At 41.9% G+C, this 26,613-nt stretch overlaps 1 protein-coding gene and 1 long non-coding RNA gene across 5 annotated transcripts in view; one reads left to right on the plus strand and one right to left on the minus strand.

Annotated features, from left to right (window-relative positions):
- LOC117877651 overlaps positions 1-26,613 on the plus strand; it is an 85,385-nt gene that overhangs the window by 34,217 nt on the left and 24,555 nt on the right. The window contains exon 1 of one of the 2 annotated variants that reach the window (XR_004645780.1): positions 18,776-19,419. The exons of the other annotated variant lie outside the window; for it this stretch is intronic. This is a non-coding gene — a long non-coding RNA (uncharacterized LOC117877651). Of the gene's footprint in view, positions 1-18,775; positions 19,420-26,613 lie in introns of those variants that run through there. 2 annotated transcript variants of the gene reach the window in all.
- ASB5 (ankyrin repeat and SOCS box containing 5) overlaps positions 1-26,613 on the minus strand; it is a 64,518-nt gene that overhangs the window by 18,838 nt on the left and 19,067 nt on the right. Inside the window, exon 1 of one of the 3 annotated variants that reach the window (XM_034770944.1) lies at positions 15,986-16,189. The exons of 1 other annotated variant lie outside the window; for it this stretch is intronic. In XM_034770944.1, coding sequence (XP_034626835.1) covers positions 15,986-16,112 — 127 coding nt within the window. In that variant the 5' untranslated portion in view covers positions 16,113-16,189. Of the gene's footprint in view, positions 1-938; positions 1,190-15,985; positions 16,190-26,613 lie in introns of those variants that run through there. One more of the 3 variants, XM_034770945.1, reaches the window with a different exon arrangement.

Here is a 26,613-nt window from a genome sequence, read left to right on the forward strand (position 1 = left end):
ATTTCTGATTGACTGCTGGTGCTATGGACATTTTAGATTTACAGCTGGACACAAAACAGAATATGGATATGCAGGCAGAATCTCTTTCTGCAATCCATGTTTATCCCCATCTTTGCTTCCCTCACCTCCCTCTTCCCATGTGCCCTTTTGGATTGCTTAGGAGAATGCCTGCTAATGTCATTACTTCAGTGACATGTGAGAATCAAATGATACTAGATTACATTCCAAGTTCTATTTTGCACCTAGACCTTCCCTCGGTTGCTGCCCACAAGAACAGTGAAATCTAACAGCTGATGGCTTCTGCTAAACCCATTAACTATAGAGTGCTTAGTTATGTGATTGCTTCCATTATAAACAGTGTACAGATATTAAAATTACTGCACAAATATTCTGGGCAAATTAAGTTTAGAAAAATTCTTCCACTTTCCAAGGATCTGCTTCTGCTTCCATTGAAGTCAATAGGATTTTTGTCTTTAAGTACGAGGACAGAATCAGCCTCCAAATCACTATCAGCCCAGCAAAATTGGGCCTTCCAAATAAAATATCAAAAGATGTCTTTAAAAAGCAACATTCTAACTTATTTAACTCATTGCTTTCTGCTGATTTCCAGTTTTGCAATTTCTGTTATCTAGAAAGTGTTAAGAACACGAATAAATGTACTAATTCATAATGCTGTCTACGAGCAATATTAGCATATAGATCCTATTCAAAACCTGTTAATCTATCAGATCTCTACTGTTGTGGTCTTCTTTGATGCTAAACACAAGCTACCTCTCACTATATTTAGAAACAGCACTAGTTCCAAGCCATCTGGTATATAATTTACAGGGAACAGCAGCCTACGCTGTTCTGTAAACATGAGAGAGAAATAGAGTAAAAAAGAATTCATATTATTAACAGACAAGAACAAAGAATTATTTAAAAATTTCATACAGTACCTAAATCTCCATCTCCCCATGGCACTTCCAGCCAATTGCAATTATAAATTCTACTCATTTCTTTCAGTGTGAAAATAAAAATCCGTCCCGACTAGCTCGGGCCAATTCTAAATACACTTCAGCCATGTTTGCAAGGAGATCAGCAGCTCCTTGTAATATGAACTTTCACCTCTAAAACCTATGGTGTAAACACAGTTCTGAAGGCATCAGCTTATGTGGTCACCAACTTTTTTTCTTATTAAAAAGCAGCAACTGCCATTTAATATAACTATATGAAAGTATTAACATATTGGGAATATTGTTTTCCATTGGCCCTGATCCTGCAACCTCTACACAAGTGAAACTCTGAATGAAATCAGTGGAAACTTTGCCTGAATAAGGATTGTAGAATCAAGCCTTAATTACCCATCTTTTACCTTGTGGAATGAGATGAACTTATGAATAATAAATTATTTTACAGATATCCACTCAAATCATTATAAATATATAGCCTAGTGCGTGAAGATAAAGGCAGTGATCACAAAGGCTGCTTTATTATATTGAATTAGTATTTTTAAAAGCAAATAAGAAAATTGCTGCTAGTTTGTGAGCTAGCACAAGCAAATGTTGTTCTCATCAGTAAGAAAAACAGGATTTTGTCATCCCCCCCGGCGATCTTCTTGCAGCTCACTACTGACTGATAGAGGATATTAATTATTAGGTTGTTAAATTGAATGCAGAGCTACATTTAGTATTCTTTTTCCAACTTTGAATGAACGAAGCAGGTTGACTTTTTAAGGAAACTGATTTGAACCTTTTCTTTTTCACATACCAAAACTTGAAAAAAATTCAAGTTAGCCAGTGTGGCATTTTTCAAAAATTATCATTATGATTATTAGCAATCTGGTGGTACCCACAATGTGCTAGGCACTGTCCAGACACACAGGAAGGAGCATTTATAATCTAGTAATAAATTTAAGGAGAAACAAATGTATTTTTCAGTGGAATCTGCTGTAGCAAGCAATCTTGGTCTAAAATGTTAGTGAACAAAAGGTAGTTGGAGGAAAAATGGGATTTGGTTTTATGAAAAACAAGTGGCAGTTCTGAAGCCATTCAAAAGCTAATGGCAGAAGCACTATGAAATAAATCATCACTATTTGTTCTAATGTAAGGCCTGATCCAAAGCCCACTGAAATCAATGGAAGCCTGTCAATTGTCTTCAACAGGCTTTGTGTCAGGTTCTCACTTCCAGTCATTGCAGTTCAATATATTCTATGATTCTGTTTTATGGTTTATTAAAATGTGATATCTAAAACTTTCATATCTGGCTTATGGGTTCTCATATGCAGGGTTCTCATATTAAACAGGATGCTGCTTTAATGCACAAGGCATAATTTTAGCATGGAGGCCAGGAAGGTCACCGCCTACGTTTTTCTTCAAAATATTTCTTGGATTCCTCATAAAAATATTTTGCATGGTAGGGCTAGCCACATCGTTTTAACCCTTTTTTTCATTTGTGGACCCCTAAAAAATTTCAAATGGAAGTGCAGACCCCTTTGGAAATCTTGGACATAGTCTGCGGAACCCCAGGGGTCCCCCGATCACAGGTTGAAAACCATTCTATGGTAATGGGACAACCTCTTAGACATAGCCATCCATGGACTGCCGGTTGAAAACCATTGGGCTGGATCATGAATTTACCATAACCCCTGGGTAAGGGGCAGCAAGGCTCTTTCCACTCCCCACGTCTGCATGCCCACATGAATGGGAGTAGTCTCATCACTGGGGCTTTGCTCCCCACTGTGGTGTGAGCAGCCCAGATAGGACATAAGGCGGCACCAATCCCAAGCCAAGGTTTGGCTTTTAGTGCCTTCCATTAGAGTATCTCGGTCATTTTACAAGCGTAGACCACAAAACTCACAATAACTTGCATTATTATACACATTTTTAAACAACAGTTAAAGAGATAGGCATAGAGAGATTAACTAGTTTGTCCAAAATCAAACCAGAGAACTGTGTCAAAGCCAAAAATAGAATATAGGTCTCCTGACCTCCAACTCTGTGCCTAAACCACCAAGACTATCCTTTCTTTCCCACCAGTACCTGCTGATTCTTCCTAGTACTGGCAAAACAATGGATTCCTCTTAATCCTGATGTAGACTATCCAGATACTCCAGATAAAATTTCCTTATCCTAACCAAACCATGTTTCTGTGTTTTGGTTTTAAGAGATTAAGACTGGATGGACAGCCTGTAACTTTCTCTGCCTCTTGCCCACTCCTCAAAGACCACACCTAACATGGAGAATGCAATATCCCATCACAGAGATGGGTTGAAGTAGCAAAGTCTGTGTCTGAACTTCCCCAAACTTAAGAGATGTTTGGGTACAGGATTTTGATTTGGTTGATTTCAAAGTTTTCAGTCTGTGATCAGAGCTCATAAGATATGAAATGTCTTGCATTTGGGACTCATTAGAAAGGGGCTCATATGTGCTGGACTCCACTAGCTCAGCATTGTGGGGCAATCAGGGGATTTGTTGGGGGGAGGGCAAAATGGCCTGAGAAAGTACAGGGGAAAACAGAGGTGCAAAAGAAAGTCACAGGGATATCTTCCATGTAAAACACTTTGCTTTACCATTATTATAATTTGTAGTGATGTAATTACTAAAGGATCAGGTCACAGCCCCACTGTGCTAGGTTCAGTACAAATATAGTAAACAGCAATCCCTGCTCCAAAGAGCTTACAATCTAAAAAGCAGTCCGTCTTAGCCATAGCCATAGTGTTTAAGGCCAGAAGGGACCACCAGATCATCTGGTCTGACCTCCTGTATATCACAGGCCACCAACACCACCCAGCACCCAAACACTAACTTATCTAAAGATGGGCCAAAGAAGTTGTGTTTGGATCTCAATTAGTTTGAGCTAATGTTTGGGGTTCAGGATGAAAACCAAATTAGGGCTGTTTCAAATATGGATCTGACTGTGCTATTCTTACAAGATGCTGGCACTGAATGGTGGAAATCTCACAAAATCAGATAATCTAGAATGGTGGAATTCTCATGAGATTAGTTATTCTTGTAAGACTTCTGCTATCTTAGTATGAAATCTCCCTAGAACTACTGTTTTTACAAGAAGCCACATTATCCAAACTGAACAAGAGAAAAGAGCCCCATCCGCTTTTGGATCCAAACTGTTAGGCCAATGCTGAGCACTTAAAAAAAAATCCCGTCCTATCATTATATAAGTGGTGTCCGTAAAGTCAGTAGAAGATAGTACAATATAAAAGCACAGAAAAGCATAAGTGGGCTATATAGTTTATTACTATGGGATAACAGTGTGATGCTGGCAGACCAGGTGCCAGCTCATGCCGAAGCCCTAGGCCTCTCTGACCACTTACAAATGCATAGCTGAAAGCCAGGCTAATTCACTTGTGTACTATATAAATAATAGTGATTGTTAAATGAATAAGAATGTATTTGGTGTTTAAACTTCATGAAAACTAATGGGATGTTACATGCATTATTTTCACTTATCTGTATCCTGCTATAATGTAATAGCAAACATTTCCCTGTAACTAAACAACTCAGCAAATGAGAAATAAGTCTTGTATAATGCAAATGAAGAACTTTAACAGGAAAGTATTAATTCTTGTGCATTTGAAGCAAGTGGTCATTGTGTGTGATGATCAAAGATCAAAGTCTCTGAATATGCTCCTCTCTTTGCCAATCAAAGAAAGAGTCTAAGTGGGTAGTGACCCAGTCAGTTTGTTTTCTGTGAGGAGAAGCTGTAAGTATGGACTCAAGGGGGAAATTCTTCATCTCTGGACTGTTTGGAGTCTAACAGGGCAGAATAACTGAGTGAGAAGATGAAGATTCCCAGAGTTATTCTGGATAGCCCCTCAAAGACTTTTGGGAAACTGGCAGATTACTACATCTCTGCTACCATTTGAAATGATAGACTGTGACTCACCTGTACATATATTTTACCTGCTTTAACTGTTCAATAACTCTAATTTCTTTTTCTTAGATAAAAACCTTTAGATAGTTTAGTATGGAATTGGCTACCAGCATTGTCTTTGATGTGCGATCTAGGATGCAACTCGACCTGAGTGAGTGATTGGTCTCTTGGGACTGTAGTAACCTGGAATATTTGTGATTTTTGGTGTAAGTGACCATTTATCACATAGTCCAGCTTGCTTGCATGGCAAGATAGACTGGAGAGTCTAAGGGGACTGACTATGACTCCATATAAGACTATTGTGGTACTTTGGGAGTTTGCATTTGGTACTGGGTTGGCAAAATATAAATATAGAACATACCACCAGTTTAGGGTGTCTGTCCTGAAGTAGGCACTCATGGTCATGAGTCACTCCAGACAGCGTGACAAACAGTTTACAATATTTTGGGGTTATGTAGTTCAATGTTTCTTTCTACATAATTAACAAATAAAAGCTGGTATTCAGTTTATACCAGCCACTTTTTCCTTTTATCTCCTAGGAAAAGGTAAGGTGTATTGCATTTTTCAATTTGTAGAAAACAGAAGTAGTGACTATAGCAGAAACAGTGAGTTGTACTACTGTAGTCCATAAGAGATCAATGGAATCGTATTGGTGTAACTGTTAGTTGAACTTGGTCCAATATTTTGTACTTCAGTTTGTTGGAATTAATTTACTGCAGGTTTTACTTTATTACAATTGCACCACATACATTCAAAATTACCCTTCTCAAAAATATCTTCAGCATATATTTGTGATTGAGTTTACTTATTTTATATAACTATTACATCCACAATCTATGTTAAAAATATTAAGGTTGCAAAGTCAAACAACCAAAAGTTAGAAAATGCCAGATTGCCTGTGTATTTCTTAATGCAGTTCTACTGTGCATATGCATTGAGATACAGTTTTTAATTGCACCATCACATATTGTACTATTTTTTCCACAAGAACCCTGCTTCATTCAGTGAATAAGTAGGTTTTTTTTTTTTTTTTAATCCTCTACATTCAGTGTGTGGCCCCAGGTTTTATTTAACACACACCTTCCCTGAATACAGAAATATTTATTTTCTCCTGGGTGTTTCTGTGGTGCTCTCCCCATAATATCCAAGTCCTTCACAATCATTAATGAATTTAACAACCCTGAGAGAATAGATGGTGTTATTTTCCCTATTGTACAGGTGGGGAAGTGAGGCAGAGAGAGATTAAGGCCAACATTGCTAAAAGTGTCCACTAATTTTAAGAGCCCCACTGGAGATACCTATGGTCTGATTTTTTTCAGAGTACTTAGTATTATGTTGCACTTTATATATTCATCACACAGCTCCAATCAGTTTCTATAGCACTTTGGCAAATCTGGACCCAGGTATATCTTACTGGGCACCCAGAAAATGAGGAACACACAGTGAGTGCCAGCTGTGAAAATACTGCTTTAAGTGACTTGCCTAGGATTACTGTGGCAGAGGTAGGGATACAATCCAATTCACCAGGATGGCATTCAACATCCTTAACCATCCTTTCTCTTCCAGCAAAGCCCTTCTTCATTCTTTATGCACCTTCCAAATTCTTCAACAAATGAGACAAGACTACAGACTACAGTCTCTTTTACTACACAATCCTGATTTGTTTCTAGAACACTATCCATCCTGTGCACTGAATGAAGTAAACGTCCTGTGGGAAAAATAGTATGTGATCATGTAATTAAACACTGTATTAGAATGTACATGCACAAAGGGGTCAAATTAATGTTGTACAGGCAACCTTAAAACTGGCATTCCTAACTTATGAGTGCTTGGCTTTGCAACCTTAACGTATTTTTAACATAGTGGGTTTTTTTTAATGTAATCTATTTTTTAAAACCCTGGAAAATAAAGAAATTCCATCCTGTGGAAGCATACTGACCCCCAACTTGGGTCATCAGTAGGATTGGGACCTTTAGATCCACAGAACAGACCTTAAGCTAATGGAGTCACTGCTAGCAATATGGTAGTAGTAGGCTGTTATCTTCTATGCGGACCAGTCATTGGAGGTGGAAGAGACACTTTGCCTGTGTGTTACAAAGCTACACCTCTACACCGCTATAACGCGACTCAATATAACACGGGTTCGCATATAGCGCGGTAGCAGCAGGGCTTCGGCGGCGCTTTAAAGGGCCCCGGGCTCTGGCTGCTGCGGGGAGCCCCGGGCCCTTTAAATCACAGCTGGAGCCCTGCTGCTGCTACCCCGGGGCTGTGGCAGCGGGGCTCACCAGCGATTTAAAGGACCCGGGGCTCCGGCTGCTCCGTGGAGCCCCAGGCCCTTTAAATCACCGCCGGAGCCCTGCCGCCCCTACCCTGGGGCTGCGTCAGCAGGGCTCTGCCGGCAATTTAAAGGGCCTGGGCTCCCTGCAGTGGCTGGAACCTGGAGCACTTTAAATCACCGCCGGAGACCTGACGCCCATACCCCGATATAACGGGGTTTCAGCTATAAGGCGGTAGGGATTTTTGGCTCCCCACGACCGCATTATATCGGGGTAGAGGTGTATTTGCTGATAGCAGAGACAAGTTGAGACTGAAGACTCCTAGGTTCAATTTCAGGTTCTGGAAGGGAGTGTGGACTCATGGTTATAGACCCTTCGGTCCCAGCCCCCATCTGTCTCTGTATCCCTCTCCTCCTATCCATCCTCCCATTGTGGCTCCTGCCCCCTTGCCATTTTGCTCCTATCCAATCCCCACCCTGACTCCCTCCCCTTCTGTTCCTATATACTCCACATCTCCTGGATCCTGTCCATCTCCCCCACTGCATCTATATACTACCCTGCCCCCTGCCCCCTAGACTCTGCTCCTATCCAAACAACTCCACTGGCTCCTGTCCCCCTCCTCTTCTGCTTCCACCCAACCTCTGGCCCTTGCAAACTCTCCTTCTGCCCAATTCCTCACCCCTATGAATTCCACTGTGGTTGCATCTTCCTTCTCTTCCTCACTACCTGGGCACCAGCAAAATAGTAACAAAGGGCAGTGGTCCTGCTCTCAGTTCCACTGTCCATTCTACAGTGGCCTGGAGAAGCAATTGTTGGGAAAGTCATGCTTGGCCCCTGTAACCCTAGGCTGGAGCATTCACTCTATGAGGATGGCACATGCACAGTCCCTCATATGAACTGTGAGGGCATGGATCATGCTCAGTGTAAATTAAATCTTCAAAATATTTAGCTGCCAAACTATAACTAGTGTCTACTGAGCATGTGCAAACTGCAATTTTTCAAAGACTTATAACTTGGCCAAGTTTGGGTGAATTTTCACAGTGATTGCAAAAGGTACACCCTCCCATGCCAAACTTTAAGTCTCCGCTCCAAACCATGAGGGAAACTAAATTGTTGTGAAATTTTTTTATAAAATATATTTTTGCTAACCTCATTCTTAATCTTCTGAACCATTTTAGCTGAAATTTTCATAAATAAGTCACCTTGAGGCAGATGCCCAGCATGGGAAATTTCAGCCCAAATGGTTAAAGTTTGGCAAAGTTATGAGCGACTGAAACAGGGTTTCATAATGGCAAGTGTCAGACAACCTTAAGTAAAAGCATCCTTACCAGCTTTACTTGGTGGGAGATAAATCTGTGTATAATCTGTTGCAGCATTATGAGATGTAATAAATAAATGGATGTTTTTCTGATGTGTTTGTGACAGATACGGAAATATCCTGGACAAATCTTATTGAATTAAGTTAAAGATGTCATGCTGTCTGGAGTGGCTCATAACTGTGAGTGCTTGTCTCAGGGCAGACTGTCAGAAAACAAGAGCAGCCACCCAAAACTGGTGGTAAATTCTAATATTAGATTTCACGAAGCCAGTAACAAACGTGAACACCTGGATCACTATACCAGTCTTACCAAGGAGTCACAGACAGTCCCCATAGCCTCTCCAACATATCTTGCCACCCAAACAAACTGAACTAAGTGATAATGGTCACATAAACCAAAAAATCACACCACATCAGGTTTCTTCCAGTCTCGAGACACCAATCACTTACCCCTGATCAACTGATACTCCAGATCTTACACCAGAGACAACGCTGGCAGCCAATTCTACAGTAAACTTATAGGATAAGTTTATTAGCTAAGAAAAAAGAATGAGAGTTATTGAGAGGTTAAAGAAGGTAAAATATAGTAACAGGTGAGTCAAAGGTTGTAAGTCCAAAATGATAGCAGAGATGTGGTAATTTGCAAGTTTCCCAAAAGTTTTCTCAGGGCTACCCAGAATAAATACGGGGATCTCAGTTTTCTTGTTCAGTTATTCTACCCATTAGAATCCAAATAGTTCAGAGATAAAGGATCTCTCTTTGAATCACTACTTATAGCTTCTTTTATAGACAACAATCTGACAAGTGTCTGTACCGACACAATGGCCAATTGCTTTGAATTCATTTGCATTCAATGAGTTATTTAGTCACAGGTATATGCATAATGTAAATGCCTGCCATTATAATAGGAATAGATAAGTAAAAACAATACAAGTAACATTCCATTAGTTTTCGTGATGTTCTAACACACTTTGATCTAGGGTTATTTAATTACTAGGCATGCTTCATATAAATGTAATGTAATAGTAAACAACAGGATATAGATCGGCGAAAACAATACAATTAACGTCTCCTTTGCTCTCTATTAACACACAAGTGAATTAGCCTGAATGTATTCTAATACATTTAACTTCTTTGATATTCACACACAAGTGAATTAGTCTATGGGTCTGGCCTGAGCTGGTCTGTCAGTGTCATAAAAACTATCTTAGGACTATCTTAGGTCATTGTATTAAAATGCAAGTGATTAAGTATTATCATGGGATCATTCAATGCCATGTAATGGCAGATAGCTAAAAAGGGACAAGTTTTTGAAGCTTATATACCAATGCTAGAAGTCTAAATAATAAGATGGATGAAGTAGAGTGCCTTGTATTAAATGAGGATATTGATATAATAGGCATCACACAAACTTGGTGGAATGAGGATAATCAATGGGACATAGTAATACCAGGGTTCAAAATATATTGGAAGGACACAACAGGTCGTGCTGGTGGGGGAGTGGCACTATATGTGAAAGAAAGCATAGAATCAAATGAAGTAAAAATCTTAAATGAACCAAACTGTACCAAGAGGTGAATATAGCTGGACCGCTTGGTAATAGGAACCATAATATAATTAAATTTAACATCCCTGTGATGGGGAAAACATCACAGCAGCCCAACACTGTAGCATTTAATTTCAGAAAGGTGAACTACACAAAAATGAGGAAGTTATTTAAACAGAAATTAAAAAGTACAGCGCCAAAAGTGAAATCCCTGCAAGCTGCATGGAAACTTTTTAAGGACACCATAATAGAGACTCAACTTAAATGTATACCCCCAAATAAAAAAAAAAAACAGTAAGAGAACCCAAAAACTGCCACCGTGGCTAAAAAACAAAGTAAAAGAAGCAGTGAGAGGCAGGAAGGCATCCTTTAAAAAGTGGAAGTTAAATCCTAGTGTGGAAAATAAAAAGGAGCATAAACTCTGGCAAATGAAGTGTAAAAATATAATTAGGAAGGCCAAAAAAGGATTTGAAGAACAGCTAGCCAAAGATTCAAAAAGTAATAGCAAAAAAATGTTTAAGTACATCAGAAGCTGGAAGCCTGCTAAACAACCAGTGAGGCCACTGGACAATCGAGATGCTAAAGGAGCAGTCAAGGACAATAAGGCCATTGCGGAGAAACTAAATGAATTCTTTGCATCAGTCTTCATGGCTGAGGATGTGAGGGAGATTCCCAAACCTGAGCCATTCTTTTTAGGTGAGAAATCTAGAAACTGTCCCAGACTGAGGTGTCATTAGAGGAGGTTTTGGAACAAATTGATAAACTAAACAGTAATAAGTCACCAGGAACAGATGGTATTCACCCAAGAGTTCTGAAGATACTTAAATGTGAAATTGCAGAACTACTAACTGTAGTCTGTAACCCAGGGGTGAAAGTAACTTAAAGAACTTACTGGTACTCCGGAATCCTTAGGAGAGGCGAGGCCTCAACCGGAAGAGGCATGGCCTCTACCGGAAGAGGCAGGGCCTTTAAATACCCGGGCGCTTTAAATCAGGATTTAAAGGGCTCGGGGCTGTGGTAGCAGCAGCTGGGAGCCCCGGGCCTTTTAAATCACCCCCGGAGCTACCAGCTGCAGAGGCGGCTCGGAGCCCCAGAGGTGATTTAAAGGGCCCAGGGCTCCAGCTGCTACTACTGCAGTGGAACCCCAGGCATTTTAAATCACCATCAGTGGGGGCCCCGGCCTCTGGCGGAGCTTTAAAGGGCCCAGGGCTCCACTGCAGTAGTGGCAGCCGGGAGCCCCTGGCCCTTTAAATCACCACCAGAGCCCCGCAGCTGCTCCCCCAGGGCTCCAGCAGCGGGGCTTGGGTGGCTATTTAAAGGGCCCCAGAGGGTAGCAGCAGTGGGATCCCTGAGCCCTTTAAATCGCCACTCGAGCCGCGCTGCCAGAGTCCCTGGGTAGCAGCGGCAGCTGGGGGCTCGGGTGGTGATTTAAAGGGCCCGGGGCTCCGGCTGCGGCTACCACCACGGGCCCTATAAATCATCCCCGGAGCCCTGCTGCCGGAGCCCTGGGGTAGCGGCGGCGGTGCTCCGGCGGCAAGTTAAAGGGCCCGGGGCTGTAGCAGTGGCCAAGCCCCCGGCCCTTTAAATCGCTGCCGGAGCCCCGCCGCCACTACCCCAGGACTCCGGGGACAATTTAAAGGGCCTGGGGCATAGCTGCAGCAGGCGCCTCGGGTCCTTTATATCGCCGCCCGAGCCCCCGGCTGCCGCTGCTACCCTGGGACTCTGGCAGCGCTGCTACCCTGGGACTCTGGGGCGTACCGGCTTACTTTCACCTCTGCTGTAACCTATCATTTAAATCAGTTTCTGTACCAAATGACTGGAGGATAGCTAATGTGATGCCAATTTTTAAAAAGGGCTCCAGAGGTGATCCCGGCAATTACATGCCAGTAAACCTGACTTCAGTACCGGGAAACTGTTTGAAACTATCGTAAAGAACACAATAGTCCAGGGGTCAGCAACCTTTCAGAAGTGGTGTGCCGAGTTTTCATTTATTCACTCTAATTTAAGGTTTCACGTGCCAGTAATACATTTTAATATTTTTAGAAGGTCTCTTTCTATAAGTCTATAATATATAACTAAACTATTATTGTATGTAAAGTAAATAAGGTTTTTAAAATGTTTAAGAAGCTTCATTTAAAATTAAATTAAAATGCAGAGCCCCCCGGACCGGTGGCCAGGACCCAGACAGTGTGAGTGCCACTGAAAATCAGCTCATGTGCCGCCTTTGGCACGCATGCCATAGGTTGCCTATCCCTGCAATAGTCAGACACATAGATGAACATAATTTTTTGGGGAAGAGTCAACATGTTTTTTGTAAAGGGAAATCATGCCTCACCAATGAACTAGAATTCTTTAAGGGGGTCAACAAGCATGTGCACAAGGGGGAACCAGTTGATATAGTGTACTTAGATTTTCAGAAAGCCTTTGACAAGGTCCCTCACCAAAGGCTCTTAAGCAAAGTAAGCTGTCATGGGATAAGAGGAAGGTCCTCTCATGGATTGGTAACTGGTTAAAAGATAGGAAACAAAGGATGGGAATAAATGGCCAGTTTTCAGAATGGAGAGAGGTAAATAGTGGTGTCCCCCAGGGATCTGTACTGGGACCAGTCCTATTCAACATATTCATAAATGGTCTGGAAAAAGGGGTTAACAGTGAGGTGGCAAAATTCGCAGATGATACAAAACTACTCAAGATAGTTAAGTCCCAGACAGACTGTGAAGAGCTACAAAAAGATCTCTCAAAACTGGGTGACTGGGCAAAAAAATGGCAGATGAAATTAGAAGTCATAGAATATCAGGGTTGGAAGGGACCTCAGGAGGTCATCTAGTCCAACCCCCCTGCTCAAAGCAGGACCAATCCCCAACTAAATCCCCAAATGGCCCCCTCAAGGATTGAACTCACAACCCTGCGTTTAGCAGGCCAATGCTCAAACCACTAAACTATCCCTCAATGTAGATAAATGCACAGTAATACACATTGGAAAACATAATCCCAGCTATACATATAAAATGATGGGGTCTAAATTAACTGTTAACACTCAAGAAAAAGATGTTGGAGTCACTGTGGCTAGTTCTCTGAAAACATCCACTCAATGTGCAGCGTCAGTCAAAAAAGCGAACAGAATGTTGGGAATCATTAAGAAAGGGATAGATAATAAAACAGAAAATATCATATTGTCTCTATATAAATCCATGGTGCATCCACATCTTGAATACTGCATGCAGATGTGGTTGCCCCATCTGAAAAAAGATACATTGGAATTGGAACAGGTTCAGAAAAGGGCAACAAAAATGATTGGGGGGATGGAACGGCTTCTGTATGAGGAGAGATTAATAAGACTGGGACTTTTCAGCTTGGAAAAGAGACAACTAAGGGGGAGGGGGTGTGATAGAGGTCTATAAAATCATGACTGGTGTGGAGAAACTAAATAAGGAAGTGTTATTTGCACCTCATAACACAAGAACTTCTCATAACACAAGAACACATTTCACCAAATTAAATTAATAGGCAGCAGGTTTAAAACAAACAAAAGGAAGTATTTCTTCACAGAATGCACAGTCAACTTGTGGATCTCTTTATCAGAGAGTGTTGTGAAGNGGGGCTAGGGCGGGACTCCTCCCGTCCTCTTTTTTGCTTGCTGAAATATGGTAACCCTAGATACTGGGCTAGATGGATCTTTCGGCTGACCCAGAATGGCCGTTCTTATGTTATGTTCTTATGATGGTATGTAACTTCTTTTAAGAGAGAGGCAGGACTAATGTAAACACTAGGAAGTATTATGTGCTTCAAAAGACTCTTTAAAATAGTAGAGCAAAGAAGACTGAACTTTCAGTTGAGTGGGGTTCCTAGGAAATACTTTGGAAGAAGGGAATGGAAATTACTCACTTTCTGAGCCATCCTTTTGAAGCTGCTCCTTGAAGAGAAACCTAATTGTCTGGCTGATTACCTATTCATGATCTCTTCAAAGGCGCAAACTGGATACAGGAAGGCTACAGTAACTCATGGGGTAGCTAGTCCTGAGAGAAAGCTGTTATGAACTGGTGACCACAGGAAAAATCCCTAATCACCAACCAGAGCCCTTCTTGGAGTTAGAGGGTGGTCTCTGGTTACGTTATTCACATACAAGTAGGTTCTTTTGCTATTTTTACTGTTTTCTGTCTAATGCTTTTGCCTTTAAGAATAAAAGTGCTCACTTAGGAAGATCTGTGTGGTAACTTATAACTGTTGGGAATTATACCATTATTAGTCTCTGAAGAGAAAGCATAATGCAGATGCAGGCCATGCAGGCAGTGTGCCTTGCTGGAGGATGTCACGATATAGTCGGAGGCCTGTGCAACCTGAAAACATTCTGGTCAAGAGGCAGAGAAATGCAGATCTCTGACTCTACCCCAGAGAGGTGATGGCTGAGGAGCCTAGAGTGGGTGCCCTTGTTGAACTATAGAGGGGGAATACAGGTACATTTGCCCTGAATTGCCCTGACAGTGTTTATATACCTTGGTCCAAACTATCTATCAGGAACATTGAATTCCCTTTTCTAGGTTTCTACATATAAATAAAATGAAATAATGGAGATATCCTATCTCCTAGAACTGGAAGGGATCTTGAAAGGTCATCAAGTCCATCCCCCTGCCTTCACTAGCAGGACCAAGTACTGATTTTGCCCTAGCTCCCTAAGTGGCCCCCTCAAGGACTGAGCTCACAGTGCTGAGTTTAGCAGGCCAGTGCTCAAACCACTGAGCTATCCCTCCCCCACCAATGGGCATCTTATTAGTAAATACTTATTAATTATTATTATTATTTATTTTATTTATTTATTAGTATGCTGTTGACCTTAAATAAATTAGAAAGCTTTCTTTAGTATTTAGGGAAAGTATAGTAGCTGCTACTTTTATTCTTGAATATATCTTAATTCTCAATATCGACAGTAGTTAAGGTTATCACCATAACACTATTTTAAGTATTCTTCTTACCTTTTGCTCCACTTCACAACTAATATATATATATATATTTATCCCAAATATATTTGATATCCCTTTCAAGGTGTAAATTAACTGTGAATACTTTCCATTTTCCTTTTGTGTCCTTTTTCTCCATTTTTAACATATTCTGTTCTATCAAACACTTGCTGATTTTTTTTCTAAAATCAACACTGCTAAATTTTGATGTCCTTATTCTCCTTTTTTTACCTCACTTTGATCCTAATTAGAGTATTATTACTATTTAAAAAAAAATTCTACCATGTTTATGCCTCCAATCATATATGTTAGTCCAGACACTCTCTGATAAGTGTTTTATTTTTCTAATTTCTGCTTTAACTATCATGTAACAAAGCAGTTCTATAATATTCCCATCATGTCCTGAAGCTTATTGTTTAAAATATCCCTTCTTAAAATATTCCAATGTATGTCCAGGTAATTTTAAATGCCTCTACATTCTATTTTTTTCTTTTCACAATTTTTCTTTTAATTTTAGGATTCAGCATCTTGTTACCTTTGAACAATCTGTGGCAAATTCCTAAAATTAACATACTCTCTTCAGTATTTTTAATCTCCAAAGTATCCTATCTTTTAGTTACTCCAAGCCTCTCTTTACATGTAGTTACTTATCCCTTTACATTATCAGATCTCTTGTAAACAGTCAGCCCTCAGCATTTAGTTACATTGACTTTTACTTCCCTGCTACAATTTGCATTAAGCCTTGAACACCTGCACCACAAATAAGGCAGATAAACAAGAAAACATACGGTGGATGAGTTTACAACATTTCAAAATGTACAATCAAAAATTATAGCTGCGTTATCTCTGTAGAAACTCATGCAAGTGTAATACACTACTAGTAATTAATATAAGCATGCCTTTACATTACAAATCTGATTACTGAAAAAATTCAGTTTAAAGTTAGTATGCTGCAAAACTCGGTCAACTTGGTATACTTTAGTGCACCGTCAGCTTCTGAAATGGCTGCTAGACTAACCTTGGCTGGTCAGAATACCCCAGCAAGCTTTTCGTTTTGCAGGACACTCCCCTATACTTTCTAGGCTTCTTTTTAGGAGATTCTGGTTAGTGCAGCTCCTCTGAACAGCAGTACTTGTGATCATCATTTGTTATTTTTTTCTCCTGCAAAGTCTGTGTATCATTAGTGCAGGTGCTCTAGTCAGAGGAACATCCACGGATGGATTTGTAGCTACTTTCCCCCCCCCCCCCTTCAGATTTTCACAAAGGATCTTGTTGTACTTACTGTAGAAGGCTACAACACTGAAATCCACAGTGAGTGCACAGTGGGGGAAGGGAAGGATAGCTCTAGCATTTTCTATTTTTAAAATGGAGAAAGAATCAGCTTAGCTACAGCATGAACCTCAACTATTTACATGATTTAAATAGAAAGAAGGTGTTCCTTTTTTTTGTTAGACCAGAAAAGCAACTGATTCTTAAAACACAACACAGTTCATGCTTTAATGAGGTTTGCATACTAAGCAGCTCAAAATAGAAAAAAATTATGAGTCGTTAATAAAAAAATTATGGTTCTGATAAATGACAGCCTTAAACAGTGAACCCACCTCCCTCGTAATAATACTGCCTCATGACTGGCTTCAGTCACCTACAGCTCTGCTGCTGGTAAAGAATTTACTTAGAACTTGGGAATTGTCCAACTAATGCAACACTAATTGTTTATGTAGAGCACAGGATTGTACTGACGTAAACTAGAAAACACTTCCTGCATAAACAAATGCTTTCATATGGCAGCAGAAACAGTGTAATTGATTATTTTGCGAGTTGTATACAGATATGAAAGTAAGGTTGTAATCATTTCAAGGAGTCCTGAGTCACTAGTTTTTGACAACAGGGTAAATAGTAACACGGACAACAAACTTGGAGCAAGACTCCTTTATGCGTACTGGCTTGTAATACTGGAAACAAATCTGCATGGACAAGCAAAAGGACGCAACTGATCCCTAATAAAATGACAGCGTGGATTAACTAGAGTAGTGCTCTTATTACAGTAGTAATATGTTGACATGCTGTTTAAAAAAAAAACACTTTTCTCACGGTCTTGTTTTATTAATGTACAGACTAACCCATTCATCAACACTTTTAAAATAACACTACTACTTTGCATTAATATTCTGTCTTTTATCTGGGAATCTCAAGGTACTTTACAAATATTAATTATTTAAGCCTGAGATGTTGGAGTTATATCCATTTTACACATATATTCACAGAAATAAAAATAATCAAGCAAATTAGCACATCACAGTTCTATATCAAATGTAGAAACATAAGATCATATCCAAATTAAAGTATATGTGACTGTCCCACCACTCAATGAGCTGTTCTTATCTGTCTTGAAATTAAATTGAGTTTAGAAATGTCAAATTTAATTTTTTGCCTCTTTTTTTCCTATATTCCCCTTAAACAGAACTTCTAAAAATAATAAAAATTAAGGGCTACATTAAAGGTATCTGGTACAAGAGAGTAAGGGGTAGACATGGCAGAGGGCACAAGGGATAGATCCACAAAGGGGACTGAGGAGTGGGTCAATCTGGACTGCTGTGGGGAACCCCGGACCCTCCACCTGACTCAGGCACCCAGCCCCCCTGCCCAGGCTTATTCCTACGTTGTTGTTGATGGTGGCACTGCCTTCAGAGCTGGGCGGCCAGAGAGCAGCAGCTGCTATGGGAGGGTAAGGCAAATTTTGGGGTGGCCTCCGCAAGCCTCCCCCTAGCACCGCCCGTGGCTGCCTTAGGCACCCAACAGGAAATTGGATTTCTAACCATCCAGGATTATCCTAGAGTCTCCCAGAATTAAAGATTAACCTTTAATTAAAAATTATGTCATGTGATTAATATATTCAACCAAAATTGGCAACCCTCATAGGTAATGCAAAGGGGGGGAACCAAATTCCTACCCCCCCCAAAAGGAATTAGGCATGAACTAGAGGTGCCTCCCTCTGTTTGGGATTCACAGCTGTGAACCTCCTCCTGGTCTAAGGTGCCTAAGCCAGATCAGCCCTTTTCACAAAAAAACAAGGTAGTGGGTGGTAATACTCACCCCTGCCCATAGCCCAGTGGTTACAGCCCTGACCTAGCATATAGGAGGCATGGGTTCAAATTTCTCTTTTGCCTGATGTGGAACAGGGATTTGAACACTGGTCTCTCACCTCCTAGGAGAATGTTCTAATCATGGAATTATAGAGTGTTCTGTGGTAGGTCTCTCTCTCTCTGTCACTCCTGTTGACACTGTTATGTTTTGTATAAAATATTTAAATAGTAACTGGGCCAGAGAAAGTGGAATGAGAGTGACTATAGTCTGGTGGTTAGGGCACTCACTAAGGAGGTGAGAGACCAAGGTTTAAGGCCCTGCTCCTCACAGTGCCACCCGGAAGAGCCAAGGGGGGGATGCGGCTGGAGGAGCCAAGGGTGGCCACGGCACGGTGCAGCTGTAGGAGCCCGGGGGGGTATGGCCGGAGGAGCGTGGTGGGGTGGCGTGGCTGGAGGAGCCAACGGGGGGCACAGCATGGTGCGGCTGGAGGAGCCAAGTGGGGGCATTGCCGGAGGAGCATGGGGGGGGCACAGCATGGCCATGGCGCGCCCGGAGGAGCCAAGGGGAGGGTGTGGCCGGAGGAGCCAAGGGGGGGCGGTGCTGCCAGAGGAGCGGGGGGGGGGGCGCAATTTTATATTCTTGCCTCGGGCACAAAAATAGCTAGTTAAGGCTCTGGCTCCTCATCAAGCAGAGGAGGGATTTGAATGCATGTCTCCCACATCATCCTGGGTGTCTGCTCTAACCACTGGACTATTAGGTAAAAAGGGGCAGCACTATCATTATTTTGAATGAGGCCCAATCCAGTAGGTGGCCTCTGAGCACACCCACCCCACTGGCAAGATACAGGGGGAATGCTTAGTTTGTGAATCCAACCAGCTTTGTGCATGTCCACAAGTAGAAATTTAGGCATCTAAGGGATTTTATTGACAGAAATATAGGCACTTAGAGAATTTATGCACCAGCCAAGCAGAGATTTTGAGGACCTACATTTTTGAATTAGATCCCTGAAGTGGCAGTTAAATGTCTAAATCCCTTAATGGATCTTCCTAGGGAGCCTTGCACATTTGCACTAGATATGTGCAATCTTGAGCCTTGCATTCTTAGTACGCAAGGACCCCAAAGGAACTGGAAGTGAGAGGGACTATTCCTCCCATGTTGGCCAGCAGAGCAAAGGTAGTGCAGAGGAGTGTACATGCTTCATTCTCTCAAAGATTTGCAGCTTCTGCACAGATGTTTTCCCCTAAAGGTGCTCTGACTGAATGAGCAAGAATGCCTAAGGGACCGCACGCAAAGAAGGACATACCTCTACATCCCACAGACGGGGCTTTGACTATAAAAGCCAGAACAAAGCCCTACACTTGAAGAAGGGTAGGTGCATTATAAATTTAATTTTAATATGAATAAAGTTTCTTGTTAAATTGTCAATATTCTTCAACAGCGAACTGAATTATACATGAAAGAGAGAGAATGTCAATAATTTCCCCATATTTCATGACTTTGGGACTCTTCTCGCTTTCACCATCACTTTTGACAAGTGATTTTGGGAGGAAGAGGGGACCTGCAGGTGAATTTGTCATCTGGGATGGGATGCTGTTGTTGAGGGGGGCTGTTGGTTAGAAAGGAAATCCAGTCTTACATGCTTTTGGGGAAGTATTGAGTGTATTTGTCAGCTGAGAATGAGGTTGGCTAGCTTCTCAGTGTGGTTGAGCAAGTAGATTTGTCAGCTTGGAAGGAATTCAGGTTAGCTTGTTTTCCATAGATGTTCTAACCCTCTGCTATGTTATCTATGTCAGCATCAGCAGAGGGTGTGGCTAGCAGTAGCAGCAGCAATGAAGTCCACAGACACTGTCTACAGATAGCATATGTCAGGCAGCTGCTGCTGCTTCAGAGGAGTTGACTCAGGGGAAGTCAGAGAAGCACCCGCTCTCTCCCCCAAAAAATTTGGGCAAAGGAGTAGGAAGAAATTATGTGGGAAGGGAGGCCGGATAGCTCAAAAAGCTGGCATCCTGAAAGCAGGGAGGCTGAGAGGGCTATCTCCTTCCCCAAAGATAATCCATTAGTTAATTGATATGACAGTCATTATTTTCTACCAACTTTATCCACATATTTTAGGTACTCTGGAGCAGTGGTTCTCAAACTAAGGCTGCCGCTTGTTCAGGGAAAGCCCCTGGTGGGCCAGGCTTGTTTGTTTATCTGCCGCATCCGCAGGTTCGGACGATCGCAGCTCCCACTGGCTGCGGTTCGCCGCTCCAGGCCAATGGGGGCTGCAGGAAGGGCGACCAGCACGTCCCTCGGCCCATGCCGGCTCCTGCAGCCCCCATTGGCCAGTGGGAGCCACGATCGCAGCAGGTAAACAAACTGGCCCGGCCTGCCAGGGGCTTTCCCCAAGCAAGCGGTGGCCCTAGTTTGAGAACCACTGCTCTGGAGGACATGAAAATATAACACACAGAGAGATGCAGGGGATTGGGCTAGATGACCTCCTGAGATCTCTTCCAACCCTAATATTCTATGATTCTATGCAAATATTCCCCTTATTGCTTTACAGGATACAGAGTTTATCTCACAAAGTATCCTTGATGAAACTTTACACAAGACCAAATGGGTTAGCATACAACTGTTTTGCTAATGGGCAACAGCCATATTGAAGTTGTGAAATGGATCTTTCGAGACTGGCATCACACTCTTTTCAAAAATAAAATGTAAAAGGAAATGACTAAAGTCTAAAGTTTTCAGTTGAAAACATAAAAATAAAAGCACACAGGTAATACATGTATAGAGGCGAGATGCGCTTGTGGTTTAGCACTGGGACCCAGGACACCTGGATTCTATTCCCAACTCTGCACACACTTCCTGTATGATCTTGTGCAAGTTCTTTCTCAGTTTCACTATCTTTAAAACAGGAATAATATTTTCCTTTCTCATAAGGCAGTTGTGAAGATTAATTCATGAATGTTTGTGAGGTGCATAGATACTACTATGAAGAGTGCCATATAAAAGACCCTTAAACATCTTTGAAATCCTTTAACAAAAGCATTTAATTAAAAATCCATTTACTAGTACTATATGTTCAGCTGTTGTGATGGACAAGCAATTCACTAATTATTTTTATGGCAGGGTTATCTATGACAGTGATGCTGTATCCATCAGAGCAAAAGAATCTAGGGGAAGGGGCAGAGACTAGAACATGTGAATATGGAAACTGACTAGAGGATGTTATTCATAGGTGTGGAATTTTGACAGTATTGATTTTCCTTATCTAACTTGTAAACATGATATAATTCCCTGGCTCATACTCCTCTCAAAATTTTGGCTTCATTTCATTTTCTTAACCCAAACATGAAACTATCAGAAAAAAATGAAGGCTTCTTATATCAAGCTTCTTTTGTATAGATGGTTATGAAAAAGAAATGCCAGTGCCAGTTTCAACATTTCTATGGAAGCAGAAAACTCATATGTTTATTTTATAGATGCAATTGTGTTCCTGTCAACAGCTGCAAAGTTGTAAAGAAATTATTTCCCATCCATTTCAGTGGGAAAAGCATTCTAGTTTGAAAGAAGTATTTAAGACAAGCTTCTAAAAGTGTTTAAAAATTCAAATTTTGTCTTGGTATAACTTTATACAGTAGGAAAATGGGATCTTCTACTGTTTTTAATAAAAATAACAAAGGATGAATTCTGTAAAGTTTTGTGCCTTGGTACATGCTGGAAAAAAGCAAGTTTCTAGCATGCAAATTGTTGCCTTATTCTAACTCCAAATGAACAAATGTCATTGAAATAAAGTGAGCTTTCTAAACAGAGTCCTTTAGACGAGCTATTAAGATCAATGCAAATATAATTTAAAATACTTTGAATGTTTATGGTATACTCCTTGCAAAAATCTGAGTGCTTTATAGATATTCAAGAATTATGCCTCATAAAATCCATGCAAGGTAAGTATTAACCCAACTTTAAAGGTAGAAAAACTGAGGCAAGGAGACATTGAGTCTTGCCTGTGGTCACACAGAAAATTTGAGGCACAGTTGGGAATAGAACCTAGGTTTCTCAACTCCCAAAAGATCATTCTTCCTTCTTAATAGCAATGACTCATTGAATTTACATACCACCAGCATTGTGCCTAGCCAAGGAGTGAGAGCCTGGGATCACTGGGCATTGGCCCACATGGCTAGTACATGACAGACAGCCTTAAGGCTTTGGGGGATCTATTGGACACAGGGTGCACTGGCCATGTCCTCTTTTTCCAAACTTATTTATCTAGGTATTTATATGGCCTCCATGACCATTTTGTCTGAGTATCTTGTGGGCTAACCCCTGAGGGAATCAAGCACCCAGTCAACCTGTGCCAGGCTCTGCTAAGGAGAATGAGCCAACTCAGATCAACCTATAGCTGAACAATAGTTCATTCAGTAAGGAGCACCTTCAGTCAGGAAGCCCCAGAACAGAGGAAGCTCTTGAGGAGAGAGAGGGGAGATGGTTAGGAAGCTACTCCTATTGGTGTCTCCCTGGAGAAGAGAGGCTCATGGGGAGAAGGAATGGGTCCAGAGAGAAAGTGTTCCCAGGCAAGGGACCAGAGCAGCTCAGGAGAAGTAACTGAGCATGGGACCTCCTGGGGATGTATGACGGACTGGCAGAGCAAAGAGGGATGCCCTGTCAAGGGAAGAGTGGCATCCAACCAAATGCCCAGCAGAGGCCCAAGCTCCAGGCAGGGAATTCAGCCTGACAGTGCTTCAGTCCTAAGACTGATTAATCCAGGGCAGAGAATATAGGATGGAGTAGCTTACTGAGGATTTTATTTGTTTTCCTATTATTCCTTTCTGATAAATACATGAGACCCTCCAAAGAGGGTGCTCTTTAATAGTAGAAAAGCCTGCTTGGACTTATTTATACTGTGGGTGAGGGGAAACTGAGCCAGTTGCTCACCTGCAGTGCCATGCCTGACCACTTGGAGTGTACTGGGGTGACTTCAATGGCATTACACTAAGTGATTTTATCCTCGGAACATCCCTGTGAGGTAGGGAAGTATTATTATTTCTACTTTGCATATGGATAACCAAGGCACAAAGAAAATAAGTGATTTTCCAGGGCAACAAAGGAAGTCTATGGGAAGGAAGTCTAGAAATTAAACTTAGATCTCCAAGTACCTTAACTACAAGACTGTCCAGGAAAGGGATAACATAGAAGCCAAAGATCTCTCTAGTCGAAACATAGGGGAAACCTCAAGTGTTCAGATCATTTAATTTAGGGCCCCTTTGTGCTGCTGGATGAGGACAAAGTGACTAGAGCCTCACTCTGCAGCTTAGAGGGAAGAATTTCATGAAAGCCCAAAAATTAAAATGCTGATTATAAATATTTTATAAAAATCTTTGACACCGCATCTGCCTAGAAAATTAGCAAAAACAGGTTTTGTAAAAGCTACACCATATATTTAAATAAACACACAACATGAGTTTTTTCCAGTGAAATCAATGGTAAAGAATTTTTTTCTCTCTTGCTTTCTGGAACGCCTTTTATAATGACAAATACATGGCTGTTTCTGTAGAACAAGTGTGTTTTTCCAATACGTAACTGGAATGTTTTATTTTAACAGGCCTTTGTCATTGCTGGTAATGCAAGAGTGTGGGTTCTGTAATTTATAAAATTTCTGAAATTTTCTTTTAAGCATATAGTAATACATAAGATTTAAAGTTAGGACAACTGGCATACATTTAATTTTTTATTATATGGGGGGAAATTAAAATTCCAATACATGAATGCATCACAGCTTTGACTCAAATGCTAGCAGGCTGGGTTGTATGTTATAGAAATAACCCAGTGATCAAATCGGTCAATGAATTAGTGAATTACTCCCAAATTGTAGTATCTACATTTCAAAGTACTAAATTTAAAAACAAGAAATTAATAACTATGCATTTTACATTTAAAATCATATCCTGCATGGAGCAGAGGGAAAAAAAAAAAAAAAGCTTTGCCTTGACTGTTACACATTTAAACATATATGGTATATGATGGCTTATTTGAAAATATCATTCCTAAATTCCTAGTACCATACAGATTGCATTTACTGTTCTCTCCCAATACTGAATCAAGTTAATAAGAATTGGAAAAGACAAGACAAATCTGTGAGTGTTTGATATAGTTACATTTAAAAAATCTTATTTAGCTGTAGATTATTTACATGGATGTCGGATGCTAAAAATGGCTAAACAAGATAGCAGTAGCTTCTCAGGACAAACTGAAACTTCCTATAAATAAAAATGTTCTGCTGTCGGAACTGTGATATTCTTTCTTTAAGTATCATATTAAGATTAAAAGGGGTAAAATCAGAAATCCTTTCAACTGTACAGTAAATCCTGGACATATGGGCCTCAATCACAAGGCTTCTAAATATATGCAACAACTGTATAAAATCTCATCTTCACAGTAACGTGCTACCAATGTTTTGTCAAGGTGGTCTCTCATAAACTTTCTCCCTTACACCCAGATCCAGCAAAGCACTTAAGCATACAAGTAAACCAACTGAAGTAATGGGGTTATTCATGTGCTCCCATAGGAGCTGCTTCATACATTGATTTTAATTGTCCATATAACGCCAGGTCTACACTACGGAGTTAGGTCGATGTAAGGCAGCTTACGTCAACCTAACTCTGTAAGTGTCTACACTACATTGCTCCCGCCCCTGTAATTGCCCCACTAGACCAACCTAATAACTCCACCTTCATGAGAGGTGTAACACCTAGGTCAATGTAGTTAGGGTGACACAGTGTCTGTATAGACTAGACACTGTGCTACTTACATCGCCTGTCAGCTCTGTGTCCTGCCTGGTGCTGAGAGTCTTGGCTCTCATCTTGGCACAGAGCTCCCACCTGCCTCATTCTGAACACCCGGGCTCTGAGCTCCTCACAGAGCTCCCAGCTGAAAGCCTGGCTGCCAGGCACTGAAAGCTCTTAGCAAACGCTCCTGGTGAGGACATGCATTTAGGGTTGCCAACTTTCTAATTGCACAAAACCGAACACTACAGCCCCACTCCTGAGGCCCACCCCTTCCCGCCCTTCTCCAAGGCCCCGTCCCCGTTCATTCCATTCCCCATCATCTGGGGTGGGGCCAGAAATGAGGGGTTCAAGGTGCAGGAGGGGGCTCCAGGCTGGGGCAGGAGATTGGGGTGCAGGTTCTTGGGTGGGGTCAGGGATGAGGGGTTTGGAGTGCAGGAGGGGACTCGGATGGGGGGTGGAGCCGTGGGATTTGGAGTGTGGGAGGGGGCTCCGGGCTGAGGCAGAGGGTTGGGGATGCAGGGGAGGTGTGGTCTGTGGGAGGGAGTTTGGGTGCGGGAGAGGGCTCCGGGCTGAGGCAGAAGGTTGGGGATGCAGGGGAGGTGTGGGCTGTGGGCTCTGGGAAGGAGTTTGGGTGCGGGAGGGAGCTCCGGGCTGTGCCAGGGGGTTGGGGTGCGGGCTGCGTGATGGGGCTTAGGACTGGGGCAGGGAGTTGGGGTGCAGGCTTGGGGAGGGGGCTCAGAGTTGAGGCAAGGTGGCAGTGCGGGAGGGGATGCGGGCTCCAGGAGGGAGTTTGTGTGTGGGAGGAGGCTTCAGGCTGGGATAGGGGGTTGGAGTGAGGGAGAGGTTGCAGGAAACGGGCTCTGGGCAGCACTTACCTCGGGGGGCTCCCTGGAAGCGGCGACATGTCCCTCAGATCCTAGGCAGAGGGACCAGGCAGCTCTGCGTGGTGCGCACTGCCTCCTCCCGCAGGCGCTGCTTCCACAGCCTCGGTTCCCAGCCATTGGGAGCTGCAGAGCTGGTGCTCGAAGCGGGGACATATTGCCGCTTCCAGGAGCCATGCAGAGCCAGGTAGGGAGCCTGCCAGCCCCATCAACTGGATTTTTAATGGCCCAGTCAGCAGTGCTGACTGGAGCCGCTAGGGTCCCTTTTCAACCCGGCTTTCCAGTTGAAAACTGGACACATGGCAACCCTAGATGCACTACCGACAGTAGGAAGGCAGTGTGGACATGAAAAATTGCAGTAATTACTGCGGTAGCTGTAAGTCGACCTAATATAGGTCAACTCAGTAGTGTAGTGGTAGATAAGGCCTAAATCCATAGAAAGGTTTGTACTTTGTTCCTAATGTATATAAAGAGAATATTGATAATACAGCAGAGTGTTGAATTTGTACACTGTGAAATGGATTGTGGTGTGGGAAGCCCTTTTAGGGTTGTCTGGCGTATCTTCCCCAGGGGAGTTTTGTTTTGTTAAATGCTTGATACCTGTCGCAATCTGGTTCACTCCAGAAACAGATTGCTCTCTTAAGAAGTATTTTTGAGTGCCAGTCATGTCTGGCAGGAGTGATTTAGCAGTGTCCAGAGAGGGTGATGAATCCATTAAAAAATCTCCCTATTTCGATGTTTTATTCAATTTGGTGTCAGATTTGTAAAAGGGAGCAGCCCCCAAGAGCCTCATTGTTCATCAAATCACTGATTCCTAAACTACATTAAATACTTGGACACTACTGACTATATATAATCTATGAAAAACAAAATGCCAAATGTCGGTGCCTTACACTGAGCAGTGTGATGAATAG

Source organism: Trachemys scripta, chromosome 5 (assembly GCF_013100865.1).
Source record: "Trachemys scripta elegans isolate TJP31775 chromosome 5, CAS_Tse_1.0, whole genome shotgun sequence".
Taxonomy (NCBI): Eukaryota; Metazoa; Chordata; order Testudines; family Emydidae; genus Trachemys; species Trachemys scripta.